At 44.4% G+C, this 16,220-nt stretch overlaps 1 protein-coding gene across 2 annotated transcripts in view; it reads left to right on the top strand.

The window, feature by feature from the left end:
- The window catches only part of ash1l (ash1 (absent, small, or homeotic)-like (Drosophila)), a 181,377-nt gene that overhangs the window by 89,499 nt on the left and 75,658 nt on the right, over positions 1 to 16,220 (top strand). For both annotated transcript variants that reach the window (XM_067975852.1, XM_067975851.1), the window contains exons 5-7: positions 5,715 to 6,414; positions 7,513 to 7,692; positions 15,114 to 15,208. In XM_067975852.1, the coding sequence (XP_067831953.1) occupies positions 5,715 to 6,414; positions 7,513 to 7,692; positions 15,114 to 15,208 (975 nt within the window). The remainder of the gene's footprint in view (positions 1 to 5,714; positions 6,415 to 7,512; positions 7,693 to 15,113; positions 15,209 to 16,220) is intronic.

Genomic DNA, 16,220 nt, shown 5'->3' with positions numbered 1-16,220 from the left:
CACAAACAACATATGAGATAAATGACCAGTTATCTATTTTGGTAATGTTGGTTGAAGGATCAAAGTTGACCAAGACACCAGGAAAACTCCCTGCTGCTCTTCATATAGTGCCATGAGATCTTAATCATCCGCCGTAGACAGACAGGTGGGGCCTCAGTTTAACACCTCATCCGAAAGATGGCACCTCTGACAATGCAACACTCCCTGTGTACTGCACTGAAGTGTCAGCCTAGATACTGGGCTCAAGTCTTGGAGTGGGGTACAAACCCATGACCTTCTGACTCAAACAAGACTGCTACCTACTGAGCCAAGTTACCACTGAAAGATTATTCGATAAAGTGACACCTATCATTCCCTAAGGTTGACAGTTGGAAGGTAGCGCTACACAACACAAGGTGAGTGTGGCATCACGGGATTCCATGTACCTGCAGCTTTTACATCACTGTTCATCTACATTACAGTGTCTTCACTGTGTTCAGCTGGCCTATCATGTGATAGCAGAAATGAAATCTTAAATGAGTACCACAATATAAACTCTAGGCAACTTAAAGCAAAGACTAACTAATAGCTTGCTGTGAGTCTCGGGCAGTAATTCATTCTCGGAACTCTGCTGTGCAGTTCATGACATCACCCAACTGCCTGCCTGAATTCCAGCCTTGTTACTCATTGAGCTCCTAATGTCCTTGATTTATAACTGATATGATATGTGAAGTAGAGAATTCCATTTCAGGGGGAAAAAAAAGGGGTTCAGTGTTGATCTGCCTCTACCTGTTAAATTGCGTCTGCCACCCAATTGCGTATGTCAGTGGGTTTTTTTCATTGCAGCCCAAACAGTATGTTATCGAAATCACATATTTAGGAGAATTTAAGCAAATCGGCACATATGCTCAACAGCCTGAATGTACCTGGAACGCTGCCTGAAATAAGTCAGTGTAAACCTGTGATTATAGTAATGGCAGGTTCATAAACTGTAATTGGCTAATGATAATGTTTTAACTTCTTCATTACTGAAGTGCCATCTGCGAATTAAACATACTTTGAGCTTGCAAACTATGTGTATCTTTTCACATGGGTCACATCCAAAGGTCATTCTTTAAGACAGTAATTGTCTTTGCTGGCCTCGTTATACGTGGCTCAAGAGATCAAGAACCAGCCTGGATTCTTGTTCCTAATTTCTATTTAGTGACCTCTGCTGGAAAGTTCCTGTGTTTCCCTGTTGGTGCGGACAACATCAGGCCGGCTATGGTGCCTCGGTCATCGAATAGCCTGCTGACGGTCACTTTCTGAGCTCCCATATGAAGCACGGTACCTGGGGGAGGTGCGGAGATGAGCCGGAGCCTGTGGGACCCAGCAAGAGTCAGTGCCTTAAAGAGAGGGGGAAGAACGAAAAAAGCTGAGCCTTTTACATGTGTAAAGTATTGAGTTGATCATAATAATGGAAATGGGAATTTCCGATAAAGGTGAATTCTTTCTCTGAGAGATTGTGCTATAAACCCACCTAGTATGGTACTGCCTTAAATGGCATTTATTTGTCAAAAATGCAATGCAAGGTAACACATGACAGTGAAATCTAAGTAAAACACAATATGTTTGTAAAATTATACCTCTTGCCAGATGATGAGAAGTTTCATGGAAAACCGTGGCTCTGTTAGCAAACTCATACGGAGAAAATTCACCAATGGGGAGATGAGGAAAGGGAAGAGACTGATGCTGGAAGCAGGCTGGGAGCATGATCAAAGAGTGGAAACCAATAGCCTTGCAAACTACACCAGCTTTGTTCTTGCTGTTTATAACCTGGCCTGAGCCACTCTCCGTCGTATTACACTCTATTCCACAAATCCCAAGCTTTCACTCTCAGACATACTTTCTCTCGCCCTCGCTCACTCACTCGCACTGGACTGAGTATACCCATTATCAGGACATTGCAGGGATTGCCCTTGTGGCTATTTGACTGTCCATATTATAAACAGCTGCAGAACTCTACAGAAATGGGGCTTCAGCTGCAAAAAGGTTAACCACTTGTCTCTCTCCACGTGTGGTATAGCTGTTTGGAGTGTAATTGTCAGCCAGAAATAGTGCCTTTTTCTGTTCTAATGATAATCAAGCACTCCTTTTTCATACATTTAGTGGCAGCCGTTTATCCAGATATTACAAATCCAGACCTGTTGCACTTCCCTGCATGCCCGTGTGTCATTGTTCCATGTTGTGTCTCAGTTTCATGATTAATCCATATAGACCGTACAATGTTGGAATTGATGCACTGTCAATTATCTAAAATATTTATTTAGTCAACAGGACAATTTAGATAAATGGTAAATGTCAAAAAATAATGATACCGCCTTAAAAATGCAGCTGTGGTCTGGTGGTGGCAACATTGTCAGTTAACGATACACAACTGGGAAATGAGTCTTTATTCCATCTCTTTTTTCCACCTTTGTGTGTGTGTGTGTGTGTGTGTGTGTGTGTGTGTGTGTGTGTATCTGGCTCTGTTGATCTCTCCCCTCCCCCTCCCTCCCTTTGTGTGTGTGTGTGTGTTTGTGTGTATCTGGCTCTGTTGATCTCTCCCTCCCTCCTGTGTGTGTGTGTGTGTGTGTGTGTGTGTGTCCGGCTCTATTGATCACTCCCCTCCCTCCCTCCTGTGTGTGTGTGTGTCTGGCTCTATTGATCACTCCCCTCCCTCCCTCCCTTTGTGTGTGTGTGTGTGTGTGTCTGGCTCTATTGATCACTCCCCTCCCTCCCTCCCTTTGTTTGTGTGTGTGTGTGTGTATTGATCACTCCCCTCCTCCTGTGTGTGTATCTGGCTGTATTGATCACTCCCCTCCCTCCTCCTGTGTGTGTATCTGGCTGTATTGATCACTCCCCTCCCTCCTGTGTGTGTATCTGGCTGTATTGATCACTCCCCTCCCTCCTCTGTGTGTATCTGGCTGTATTGATCACTCTTCTCCCTCCTCCTGTGTGTGTATCTGGCTGTATTGATCACTCCCCTCCCTCCTCCTGTGTGTGTATCTGGCTGTATTGATCACTCCCCTCCCTCCTGTGTGTGTATCTGGCTGTATTGATCACTCCCCTCCCTCCTCCTGTGTGTGTATCTGGCTGTATTGATCACTCCCCTCCCTCCTCCTGTGTGTGTATCTGGCTGTATTGATCACTCCCCTCCCTCCTGTGTGTGTATCTGGCTGTATTGATCACTCCCCTCCCTCCTCCTGTGTGTGTATCTGGCTGTATTGATCACTCCCCTCCCTCCCTCCTGTGTGTGTATCTGGCTGTATTGATCACTCCCCTCCCTCCCTCCTGTGTGTGTATCTGGCTGTATTGATCACTCCCCTCCCTCCTCCTGTGTGTGTATCTGGCTGTATTGATCACTCCCCTCCCTCCTCCTGTGTGTGTATCTGGCTGTATTGATCACTCCCCGCCCTACCTCCTGTGTGTGTATCTGGCTGTATTGATCACTCCCCGCCCTACCTCCTGTGTGTGTATCTGGCTGTATTGATCACTCCCCGCCCTACCTCCTTTGTGTGTATCTGGCTGTATTGATCACTCCCCTCCCTCCTGTGTGTGTATCTGGCTCTGTTGATCACTCCCCGCCCTACCTCCTTTGTGTGTGTGTGTATCTGGCTGTATTGATCACTCCCCGCCCTACCTCCTTTGTGTGTGTGTATCTGGCTCTGTTGATCACTCCCCTCCCTACCTCCTTTGTGTGTGTGTATCTGGCTGTATTGATCACTCCCCGCCCTACCTCCTTTGTGTGTGTGTATCTGTCTCTGTTGATCACTCCCCGCCCTACCTCCTTTGTGTGTGTGTATCTGGCTCTGTTGATCACTCCCCGCCCTACCTCCTTTGTGTGTGTGTATCTGTCTCTGTTGATCTCTCCCCTCCCTCCCTCCTCCTGTGTGTGTGCATTTGTTAATGTCTCTTTCTGTTGCCCCAACATGATATTAGCTCAATTGCTAAATTTAAATCTGAGATAGATAGCTTTTTGGCAACCAAAGGTATTAAGGGATATGGGCCAAAGGCAGATATATGGAGCTAGATCACAGATCAGCCATGATCTTATCAAATGGTGGAGCAGGCACGAGGGGCTGAATGGCCTACTCCTTGTTCCTATGTTCCTATCAGCACATTTCAGTAAGATGGGTGCAAAAGATGTAGCAGTCTGTCTCACATACCCAGTTACCTAGGATGGTCTAATAGGCCAAGCACTTGAGATCTTATCTCCCGGTCAGCAGGTCACTAAAAGTTCAAGTCCCTGCTTGTTTGGATGAGATTTGTTGAATTTCAGTGAAGTTATTTGATGGAATGGTGAGCAGAAGTAGGGGGCGGACATATGAGGAGAGGTTGAGTAGATTGGGACTCTACTCATTGGAGTTCAGAAGAATGAGAGGCGATCTTATTGAAACATATAAGATTGTGAAGGGTCTTGATCGGGTGGATGCAGTAAGGATGTTCCCAAAGATGGGTGAAACTAGAACTAGGGGGCATAATCTTAGAATAAGGGGCTGCTCTTTCAAAACTGAGATGAGGAGAAACTTCTTCACTCAGAGGGTGGTAGGTCTGTGGAATTTGATGCCCCAGGAAGCTGTGGAAGCTACATCATTAGATAAATTTAAAACAGAAATAGACAGTTTCCTAGAAGTAAAGGGAATTAGGGGTTATGGGGAGCGGGCAGGAAATTGGACATGAAGCTGAGTTCGGATCGGTCAATGCCCTGTGGGTGGCGGAGAGGGCCCAGGGGCTATGTGGCCGGGTCCTGCTCCGACTTCTTGTGTTCTTTAGATTTGTGGTTGGGATCAGATCAGCCATGATCTTATTGAATGGCGGAGCAGGCTCGAGGGGCCGATTGGCCTACTCCTGCTCCAATTTCTTATGTTCTTATGTTCTTATGAAAAATTGCTGTTATTCGGGGAACCCAACTTGAGTTACACCTTCTGCTCAGTGAACACTGCTTGTTGGTTTTGTCAAGTTTGCAGTCTAGACTATCCCACCTCACTATCTTGAGCATTTGTAGTAGCTGGAAAACTAAAGAAAGGGGAGTGATGTAGAGGTCCAGGTGTCTTGCCTCTGTCATCAGGCAGCAGGATTTACCCGCCCTCGTGTTGCTGTAGCCCAGTCCTGCTGTGCACATCATGGTTCCAAGTGTAGAATTCCAATGCACCAAATCATTTCCCTTTCACTCCATTATATAGGGTTTGTGTTACAGCTCCACATGTTCTTCAATTTGTTGTGTTTTTCTTTTTTGAGCAGACTTCATTCTTAGCCCCAAAATGATTATAGCAGCATTGCACAAATTACTTGATTTTTGAACATTTTTCAGCCATAATAAAGCTTTTATTCTCAAACCAGTAATTCACTGGACTGATGTACAAATATTGTATACTTTTTTTTTAAATGCACTGCAGACATTTTGGCCCCAATATAATTCTGATACAAGTAGCAAAATTCTTCATAACTTCTTTGTATTCTTCAGCCATACCCCATGCTGTGCTGCGCCTCTGTGTAGGTGGATCCTGGAAAACCAGTGATCACAGGCCTGAGAGAATGTAATTTGCTAGTTCATACGAGAGTGTGTAGGGAAATTGGAAGCACTCCCCTTCATTAATGGTGTAAACTAGACAAATTCTTACACTGGAACAAAGAAAGGGGCAGAGTTGTTTTATGGCCCTCATTGCAACTGTACACAGCAAGTATTTTTCTGATTAAATTCTCTTTCTTTTAAGGAACAGGATCAGCATCCCGAGGTACAAAGCTAGGAAGTCCAGTGGAGGAAGCTATTGAGAATGTTATACAGCGTATAACGCAAGATGGGTCACAACAAATGGCCATAGAGAAGACAATAGAAGACGTCATAGCCAGTGTAACGGTTACTTGCCCCGACAGCCCCGCAACTCCCACCTCTGGTAAAAGCTACAGTCAGGAAAGGTGCCAGAATAAAAGGGCAGAAACACCTCCCACTCAAACTGTCGCACCAAATGATTTCCCAGAGAATAGCCCGTTATCTACAGACAAACAGACTATAATTGCTGGCCATCGACTGAAGAGGGGCAGAATAGAAGCCATGCAGTGTCAGGCAAGGAGAATGTGCAATTTTGACAAAATCTTAGCCACCAAGAAGAACCTGGATCACGTTAACAAGATTCTGAAAGCAAAAAAACTGCAGAGGCAGTCACGGACAGGTAACAACATTGTGAAACGCAAGCGAGGGAGACCCAGGAAGCGAGATTTGAGCCTCTCTCAGCTCTGCACCTCTGTGCTTCCTACAGAAGACAAAGTGTTGTCCAAGGAGCAGAGTGAGAGTACAGAGAAGAACAGAGATTCGGACACAATCATGGATGTTATTGAATCAGTGCTGCAGAGCGTGAACCAGCAGCAATCTGAGCATAGGAAAGGTGTGAAACGGAAAAGGCACTTTGAAGATGGGTAAGTGTCTCTTTTTTTCTTTGCTTCCCTCCTCTCCTGCTGAAGATATTGACTCCTTGTTGGGAGTATGTTCCATAGGCACCAGAATAAGAAAGAAGATCTGAGCTGGGATTTGAATCATTTTCCACCCCTCTCTTACCGTATGCATTGTTTGAGCACACTTTTTTTAATTCGTTCACGGGATGTGGGCGGCGCTGGCGAAGCCAGCATTTATTGCCCGTACCTAATTGCCCTTGAGTTGTCAAAGCTTCCCTACAGTCCATAGTTGTGCACTGAGAATGCCAGCCATATGACAGTCAAAATTGGGGATAACTTTCTTAATTTATAACCACATTAACAAACCTTTTAATAGTCTTTTTTTTAATACTTTTTTTGTTCTTGCCTCTGTGTTGCCCACTTTCCTGGAGGGTAGGATAGTTTGGGCCCATGGATTTCACCAGTTCTTCTACTGTGGGGGAGAATGGTGAATGGCTTCCCTCTCTTCCAAGATGGGTTGCTCTGTCATTGCGAGGCACTCTTTCTATTGGTCTGATGAAGAGCCAACAAAGCTTGTCTATATAGGGCAACCAAGTTAAAATGTCAAGTCAAGGCTAAGATTTGAAATCAAGTCAAGTTCTCAAAGTGACTGGCCCAACAGACTCCAATTAGAGCTGCAAGTGCAGGCTGGCCCTAGACCAGAAATGCCTGAACTGCAGCCCCTGAGCTCTGGCAATCTGGCCCTTTCAACTTTAGGAAACTCAGTCCCATTCGCGCTTATATTCACTTGTTTGACCTGTTTGAATTTTGAGAAGTCTAGACGTTGGGAGAAAGCTGTTCTTGGCACTGTTGCTTGATTGGTGGATAAATGCTAAATCAAAACACCAAGATCTGTTACTATTTGCAATCTGAGATATCTGAAAATTAATGGGAACGTGGATTTAAACTTTATTGGCGGCCCCTGAGGCTCTGGGACCATGAAGAAAAATGTTCTGAGCCTCCCTGCCCTAGATATTTTGAAACCCAGCAACTTCAGCTCAAAGGCGGAAGGACATTTATTTTGAGGGAATTTGGGGACAGAGAGTAATATTAAACTGCTGCATCTTTGTTCACTGCAACCAGCTCCCCCGAGTTGTCTTCAGAAACAGCTGCCCCATCAGAGACTGCAGGGAAGACAGCATCGACAGAATCAGCAACAGCACATCCGCAACCACCCATCCAGAGGGAAAAGAAGGCCCCTCGCCCTCCAAAGAAAAAATACCAGAAGGCAGGACTGTACTCTGACGTCTACAAGGTTCCTGAGTGAGTATATTCTGAGAAATATTACAATCGCCTTGTGCAGTTTTTTTTTAAAATCGTTTTTCGAGTTACTTTGTCTTTTTGAAAACCATCCTACTTATCAGTTCCTAGTAATAACCTAGATTCTCTGTGATGTGTGTGTGTTTGAATGAGATAATATACAACAGGAGTTATCACTAACTTAAATAAAAACCAAAAATGCTTAATTGGATCGTGGATCATGTTGGGTAGAGATCCTTTGTCGAAACTCAATTCTCATGAACGGTCTCAGTTGATTCACTAACCTGTTTTTTTTCACTCTTCAGACCTGCTGGATATTTTCATGTTTTCACGTTTTATTTCCAACGTCCTGCATTTGCAAGTTTTTCTTAGTATCTCTATCACTGACATGCTAACTCCTGCCCCACTGGCTGCATGTATACATGTTTTGTTGGGAAGGGTGGGGGTTGTCACTGATCTCGCCACCCTCCATTTGCCAACTAGGCTGCCAGCTTGTTCCAAGGCATTTGACAGCTGCACTCTCCAGCCAGGCACTTGGGGGTACATAGAGCAGCTGAATTCTGATTCTGTCCTGCTTGTTTCCTCATCTTTTGAGGAAAGCAACTTGATTTTGCAGCCTGCCGAGGAGCTCCTCATGTGGGGAACTATGAATTGGAACCAGAAACCATTCTGCTCTGGCGTACGAGTGCTGTGCTACTAGGCCACATTAAGATTGTTTGTTTTATATGTTAAACATTATGCTTTCATCTGTTTTCCATCTGCTTTATTCCATGGTTTAAAATAAAATGTAAATGAGAGGTGAAGATTTCCTTCTATTGCTGTCACATTGAAAGGCATTTTAGTGCACACATTCACACATGATGCTGTCCAATTCATTGCTGCTGCTAGCTCCTTCTAAGGACCAGATGCCTGGGGCTTTATTGCAATACTTTACCCTTGTGGTAGAAGCTTTTCAGGGCCAATTATGATGTGTAACTTCTCATTCTGTTTCCATAGCTTCAAGGTTAAAAATGGTTCTTTATCAATTAGGCTGAGCTAGAGTCTACATGAGATGCAGCATAAGTCACCTCCTTTCCCAACTATTAAGGCCCTGCAGGTTCCAATTTAGGAAACTTTGGTGCTTGCCAGGTAATGTGGGGCAGTTTATATGTAGTGGACCCACCAAATCCTTGCTGCTTTAATGCTCCATGTTTACCTTCAGTAAGGAAGATAAAAAGAGGCTGTTTTATCACCGATTGCAGGCTCTAGAGTGTACGTCCTTGGCATTCTCTGGCTGCCTTTTGCCTGGGACCACCCTACGAGAGAGCTGAAGAGCTGGGAAAGAGATGTGTGGCCAGCCAGTTTATCCTTTTTAATTTTGTCTATCTACTGGTGATGTCTACAGCCAGTTTCTTTTTCCATAATGGTTAAAGAGGGATTCTACCTAATTTACATTCCCAGTAAATCTGGCCCTCGGCAGTACTCAGTGCTGTACTGAGGAGGGATTTCACTTTCACCACCAGGGGATGCCGTTGCTTCTTTTAAAGCAATCCATTCTGGGAAGGATGACATCATTGTGGTGGGCTGTGTTGTACACCAGATCTGTAATTCTTAACAGAGAATTTCAAAAAGTGTTTATTAGATACAGTCCTCTAGAAAGTTCTACAGAAGAGCTACTGACCACAGGTTGACCGCAATTATATCACCCTTCCCAGAATGCTTTTTGCGTAGGAGAAGCAGCAACATCCCTGTGTGGCTGAAGGAGGCAGTGTTAAAAGCTTCACTACACAGCAGCACAGGGTTCATAGGACGGGCATTTCGTTCAAGGAGAAAGGCTAACTTGCACTTGTATTGCACCATATCACATCTCTAAGACCCCTCAAAGCTTCACCTACTATCAGTTGCTTGGAAATACAGTCGCAGTTACATAGACAAATGCAGCAGCCATTTTGGATACAGCAAGGTCCCACAAACATCAGAGAGATAAATGACCAGTTACTCTGTGTGTTTTGGCAGTGTTGGTTGAAGTTAGTTAGAACATTGGGAGAACCCCCTCAGTTTAATGTTTCATCTGAAGTACGGCATCTCTGACAACGCAGCACTCCCTCTGTACTGCACTGAAGTGTCAGCCTAGATTATGTGTTCCAAGTTTTGGAGTAGAGTTTGAATCCACAGTGTTCTGACTCACAGGTGAGGGAACTCAACTGAGCCAAGCTGACAATTTTAATAAACTTTTTAGAGTAGGGTTTTCTTCTGGCACTGTCATCACTGTTTGGTATAGGAGTCTTATCCCTGACCTCTGTTTCCAATTTTCAGGAGTAAAACTTGGTACAGTTATGTGGATCTGGTCCTAGATGTCTTTATTACTGTATTTACAAAGCATGCTAATGTATTACTTACTGAATGTGCTCGCAACATCTAGTGACAGATGACTACACCAGCCAGTGTTTTTATTTTTGTGACATGATATTCAGTTTGGATGGAGTAGATCCTTTCTGGTGTTGAATTGCTGTCTGTTGGATCCAACATTGATTCTCATACTGTGCCACTTGGATCCTGATCCTTGTTTTGATTGAGGAAAGAATTGCTCTGGCTACGATGAGTAAATTACTTTGTGAAGGCATTTCTGATGTTACACAAAGTGATCAGCGCAGTCCTCCCTCCAGTGTCGGTAAAACTCTGTCTGTTGCCCCTTTGTGTTCTAGAGAACATCAAATAGTAATACGGATGAGACCTGTGTAACATATTTTGTGATTTATACCTTCAAGCTTCTTTTCTACTAATGAAAACATGACACAGTTGTGCATGGTGCTGTATTTCTCCAACGTACATGTTCATCAACCAAGTATTTCAGATCCAAACGCTCAACTCTGGACATACTTCAATTCATGTTCTTTGCACAGATTGGAAGAATTCTTCTTGCTATGCTGGTGCCAGTGTTAAAATCCTTGGAGCAGTGCCGTGGTGTGCATTTACTCTGCTTCACACACAGCTGGATCACTTGATTCCTCGTACAGTGAGGACATTCCAGATGGTAGTTAGGCTGTCTTGGGGTGGTGACAGTGAACAGATGGCAATTGCTTCTCCAAGACTGAGGGAAAACTTTGGGCATAAGTTCACCTGTCTTAATCAGTCAACTTCTAGTGACCAGACCAAAACCGGCATTGACAAAGGAATGACAACTGGTTTCCCACTTGCCCTTAGCTGGGAAGAGATATTATGACATCAGAAAGAAGATTGAAGGGGTGAGAGTCTGATGCTCACAGAACAGCTCTGTATCTTATTTAGAAATGGTGTGAGATCATGTCTAATACAGCTTTTGATCTAAATTAACAAATTGAAGTTGTGTATTACAAGTACAGGGTAGATGGGTGAATGTTTTTGAATGACCAAACACAGGGAGCAGTAGTCCTTTCCTTCCAGGACTTCGAATTCCCATTGAATAGTTGTTTCTTCATTCATACTCTCACTTGTTTTGTAGATTGAGCACTAGGGCATGTAAGTGGTGACATAAATGACTTGTTCTCTTGATGATTGGCTGATGGGTGTACTGTGATTGTAACTCATGGTTTCAGGTCTACTGCCCTGGAAACCCCCTGTCCCCTTCCTATTTCTCTTCTCCCTCCCACCCACCAACACACACATGTTGGTGTGATCATTTGCTGACTCCTCACTTATAGTCTCATTGTCTGACACTTCAGCAACATTCCAGAAATTAACAAAAGCATCACAGTACGAGTATAAATGTTTTGTCGCTGTTTGTCTGATAAACTGTTTAACTCACTGAATGTAGTTTGTGCATAACTTTTTAAAAATTTTGTGGTTCACTCAAGAAAATCTTTTGTGTTAAGCTTGGATTTTAATCTTCATATGGAAGCTTGTTGTAACCTTTTACCACAAATACAAATGACAGTAATACCTCGTTCCTGATCAAAATTACAACAAATGTTTAAGCCAGCCTCACCGCTCTGTTGGCAACTAACCTCAGAAGCCTTGTTTTCTCTTGGAACCTTTCTGTGCAGCCACTGTGAAATGTGTTAACTTATTGACTACTGAGGTTCGTCTATTCCAGTGCTACTCATAATATAGTCCAATGGCCATTTGCACCCTCTCCTCACCCTGCCACCCTCAGCAGACTTGCCGTTACTTCTATCTCTATCTTTCACCCACTACCTCTCTGGCTATGGTTGAAATTGCAGTGACCCCCATTCTTACCCAGTCTCCAGCTTCCCTGATGACGTATTGGGTAAAGGTACCACCCATTTGGGTACTAAGCCCCACAGACCAGAAGGTCTTGGATTTGATCGCTAGTATGGCGTTTGTAAATAACAATCACATTGAGTGTACTTTCACCTCTGCTGAGTAGTGTATGGCAAGGCATGTCACAATGGCAGATCTTATTACCCAGTTCCTTCAGACTTATTTTTTAATTCTTTCATGGGATGTGGGCGTCACTGGCGAGGCCAGCATTTATTGCCCTTGAGAAGGTGGTGGTGAGCCACCGCCTTGAACCGCTGCAGTCCGTGTGGTGAGGGTTCTCCCACAGTGCTGTTAGGAAGGGAGTTCCAGGATTTTGACCCAGAGATGATGAAGGAATGACGATATATTTCCAAGTCGGGATGGTGTGTGACTTGGAGGGGAACGTGCAGGTGTTGTTCCCATGTGACTGCTGCCCTTCACCTTCTAGGTGATAGAGGTCGCAGGTTTGGGAGGTGCTGTCGAAAAAGCCTTGGAGAGTTGCTGCAGTGCGTTCTGTGGATGGTACACACTGCAGCCACTGTGCGCCGGTGGTGAAGGGAGTGAATGTTTAGGGTGGAGGATGGGGTGCCAATCAAGCGGGCTGTTTTGTCCTGGAAGGTGTCGAGCTGCTTGAGTGTTGTTGAAGCTGCACTCATCCAGGCAAGTGGAGAGTATTCCATCACACTCCTGACTTGTGCTTTGTCGATGGTGGAAAGGCTTTTGGGAGTCAGGAGGTGAGTCACTCGCCGCAGAATACCCAGCCTCTGACCTGCTCTTGTAGCCACACTATTTATGTGGCTGGTCCAGTTAAGTATCTGGTCAATGATGACCCCCAGGATATTGATGGTGGGGGATTCGGTGATGGTAATGCCGTTGAATGTCAAGGGGAGGTGGTTAGACTGTCTCTTGTTGGAGACGGTCATTGTCGATGTTGTCCAGGTCTTGCTGCATGCGGGCACGGACTGCTTCATTATTTGAGGGGTTACGAATGGAACTGAACACTGTGCAATCATCAGCAAACATCCCCACTTCTGACCTTATGATGGAGGGAAGGTCATTGATGAAGCAGCTGAAGATGGTTGGGCCGAGGGCACTGCCCTGAGGAAGTCCTGCAGTAATGTCCTGGGGCTGAGATGGTTGGCCTCCAACAACCACTACTATCTTCCTTTGTGCTAGGTATGACTCCAGCCACTGGAGAGTTTTCCCCCGATTCCAATTGACTTCAATTTTACTAGGGCTCCTTGGTGCCACATTCTGTCAAATGCTGCCTTGATGTCAAGGGCAGTCACTCTCACCTCACCTCTGGAATTCGGCTCTTCTGTCCATGTTTGGACCAAGGCTGTAATGAGGTTTGGAGCCCAGTGGTCCTGGCGGAACCCAAACTGAGCATCGGTGAGCAGGTTATTGGTGAGTAAGTGCCGCTTGATAGCACTGTCGATGACACCTTCCATCACTTTGCTGATGATTGAGAGTAGACTGATGGGGCAGTAATTGTCCGGATTGGATTTGTCCTTTTTGTGGACAGGACATACCTGGGTAATTTTCCACATTGTAGGGTGTGACCATTCTCTCGCCTGTTTAAGCAGTTTCACATTATAGTGTTTGGGAGCCATCCAAAACCCCCAAGGCCACTGAATAAGTGGTTTTATAGCATGGGATCCTAGGATTTTTACAGGATATTTTGGAGTTTAAATCCAGCTGCTTACCCATTTTTCCCTGAAAACTGTAAATCATTGACTTTCATTAAGGAGCACGGGTGAGAAAATCTCCCACTGTACTTCTGAAAAACTGCACTTCAAATAGTGGGACATTGTGGCCCTTCTGCAGCTAGTTGTAATGAGGGTTTCAAGTTGTTCCAGACAGTATGAAGTTGGCTAATTATTGGAATACTTGGCAACCAAACTGAAGTAATTTTCTGCATGGCCAGCATCAGACCTGAGCAAAGAATCCAGGACTTTTTTTAATATAAAGGCACAGTGCTACATTATTGTTGGTGATTCTATCTGTTACTAGCAAATTGCATGGAATTGAAGCCACACTGATATCCGGGATGATCGTGACAGAATTAAAACCAAGCTCCAGGAGTAGAAACACTGGGGGGCGAAATCCATTTCTTTGAGTGAAAATACTCTTGACAAATGAAACAATAGCAAAGCGGAGGGTGGGGTGGTAAGGATTTTCCTTCTCAAAGATTGCTCACCCAAGGATTTGTCCGATCTGCTGTTGCTGCTTTATCCCTTTATAGTTGAGTCGTAGCACCAGCATGACTGACTCGAGCTAAGACTGCAAAAATAAATAAGATGAAGAAGGGGAGGACTGAAGCATGTTACTTAAAGTGACAACATGACCTAGGATCAGAAATTTCTTGCATTGAACTGTTGTCAGCCATGGTCTTGGCATTCCCCCCTCTTACAGTGCCATGCTGGACCTGCCCTGGGAGTGTTTGATGTGACAGTGTAGAGGGAGCTTTACCTTGTATCTAACCCTGTACCTGCCCTGGGAGTGTTTGATGTGACAGTGTAGAGGGAGCTTTACTCTGTATCTAACCCGTGCTGTACCTGCCCTGGGAGTGTTTGATACTGATACTGAGTGCCTGAAAGAGAATGTGTTCTCTCCTCTAGTAATAGCATCCTTCATCTTGAGCACATTTGCTTCCACAATTTTCTTAACCCTTTGGGGCAGGTGTTGTGTAGTCCCTGCATAATACAGAGGAGAAGATGAAAATGAATCACAGATTAGGGCCTGGAACTGCTGCCGTATTGTATCTTATCTTATCGTTGCTGCTTATTTGCTGCAGAAGATTACTAGTAAATTGATTTTTGCGTTTTATAATATAATACACTGGCAATGAAATAGATAAGGAATTGAAGATAGAGCCTATTCCTTGGTACATTGTCAGAAGTTGGCGAAACCATGACAGATGAAAGAGCCACGTAACACGGAGGTGCTAAAGTAGTACCAATACTTGTATAACTTGTGTTACTGGACCATGAGGTAATGCACTATCGTGTGGACATACTCCACAACACTTACTGTTTTAGTGTGTTTAGGAACTTGCACCAAATGCTTCTGTACGAAGAGAACCTGGCCTTCGTGTGGATGAACTTGCAGCTGTTGTGTTTTATTATTGCACTCTGTTGCCTGATTAAATTGAAGAGCTTTTTTTTAATGGTCCCATTGTTAATCGACAGTTCTTTTCTTCTTAGTCCAAAGAGTCGCCTGATTCTGGTGAAGAAGGAGAAGCTGGAGTACATTCCTGGAGAGCATGACTATGGGCTCTTCCCAGCCCCAATCCACGTCGGTGAGTTTTGCTGTGTGTAGTCACGACTGAAATGATTCTGTTTAAGTCTGATGCCTAGGGAAGTGAGCATGTCTGGATGGGGCAGACTGTTTCAATGCTGTAGTTCAGAATGAGCCCAGAGAGATAGGCTGATGGAATCTTCTCTCTGACTGCTCATAATGTTTTGAAAAAGTGTGGTCAGCTTGTCTTATGTATCGGTGCTTGTACATTTAAAAACCACAGACGGTGTTAAATGCTCTGCTCTCTCGCTGTCAGTCGCAATTAGAAATACAAGCTCTCTAAATTACTTTGTTCTGATGACACTGGAGACCAGATTTCTGTGGACTTTGCAAGCAAGAGGCTACATTTATACATCCCTGGGAATTGTCTCCCCACGTCTGGTTTATCTGGAGTCCACTCTTCACAAGGGTCAACAGATGTTGGGAACCTGAGCAGGGAGACAGAGGAGGGGGAAACAAGGATAGAAACAAAAGACAGAAAGGGAAGAAGCAATAGTGGAAGGCAGAGAAAACCAGGGCGAAAAACAAATAGGGCCATAATGCAAAATAAAACTAAGATGAGTAGCAATCTTAAAAAGACAAGCCTAAAGGCATTGTGTCTTAATGCGCGGAGCATTCGCAATAAGGTAGATGAATTAACAGCGCAGATAGATATTAACGGTTATGATATAGTTGCAATTACGGAGACATGGTTGCAGCGAGACCAAGGATGGGAACTGAACATCCAGGGGTATTCAATATTTAGGAAGGACAGGCAAAAAGGGAAAAGAGTTGGGGTAGCGTTGTTAGTAAAGGAGGAAATCAATGCAATAGTGAGGAAGGATATTGACTCAGAAAAATCACGATGTGGAATCTGTATGGGTGGAGCTAAGAAACACCAAGGGGCAGAAAACGGTGGGGGTTGTCTATAGGCCCCCAAACAGTAGTGGAGATGTAGTGGAGGGCATTAAACAGGAAATTAGAGACTCATGCAAGAAGGGTACAACTATAATCATGGGTGACTTTTTAATCTA

Source organism: Heptranchias perlo, chromosome 44 (genome assembly GCF_035084215.1).
Source record: "Heptranchias perlo isolate sHepPer1 chromosome 44, sHepPer1.hap1, whole genome shotgun sequence".
NCBI classification, from domain to species: Eukaryota; Metazoa; Chordata; class Chondrichthyes; order Hexanchiformes; family Hexanchidae; genus Heptranchias; species Heptranchias perlo.
The sequence above is the reverse complement of the archived record's forward strand: the minus strand, read 5'-3'. Positions and strand labels throughout refer to the sequence as shown.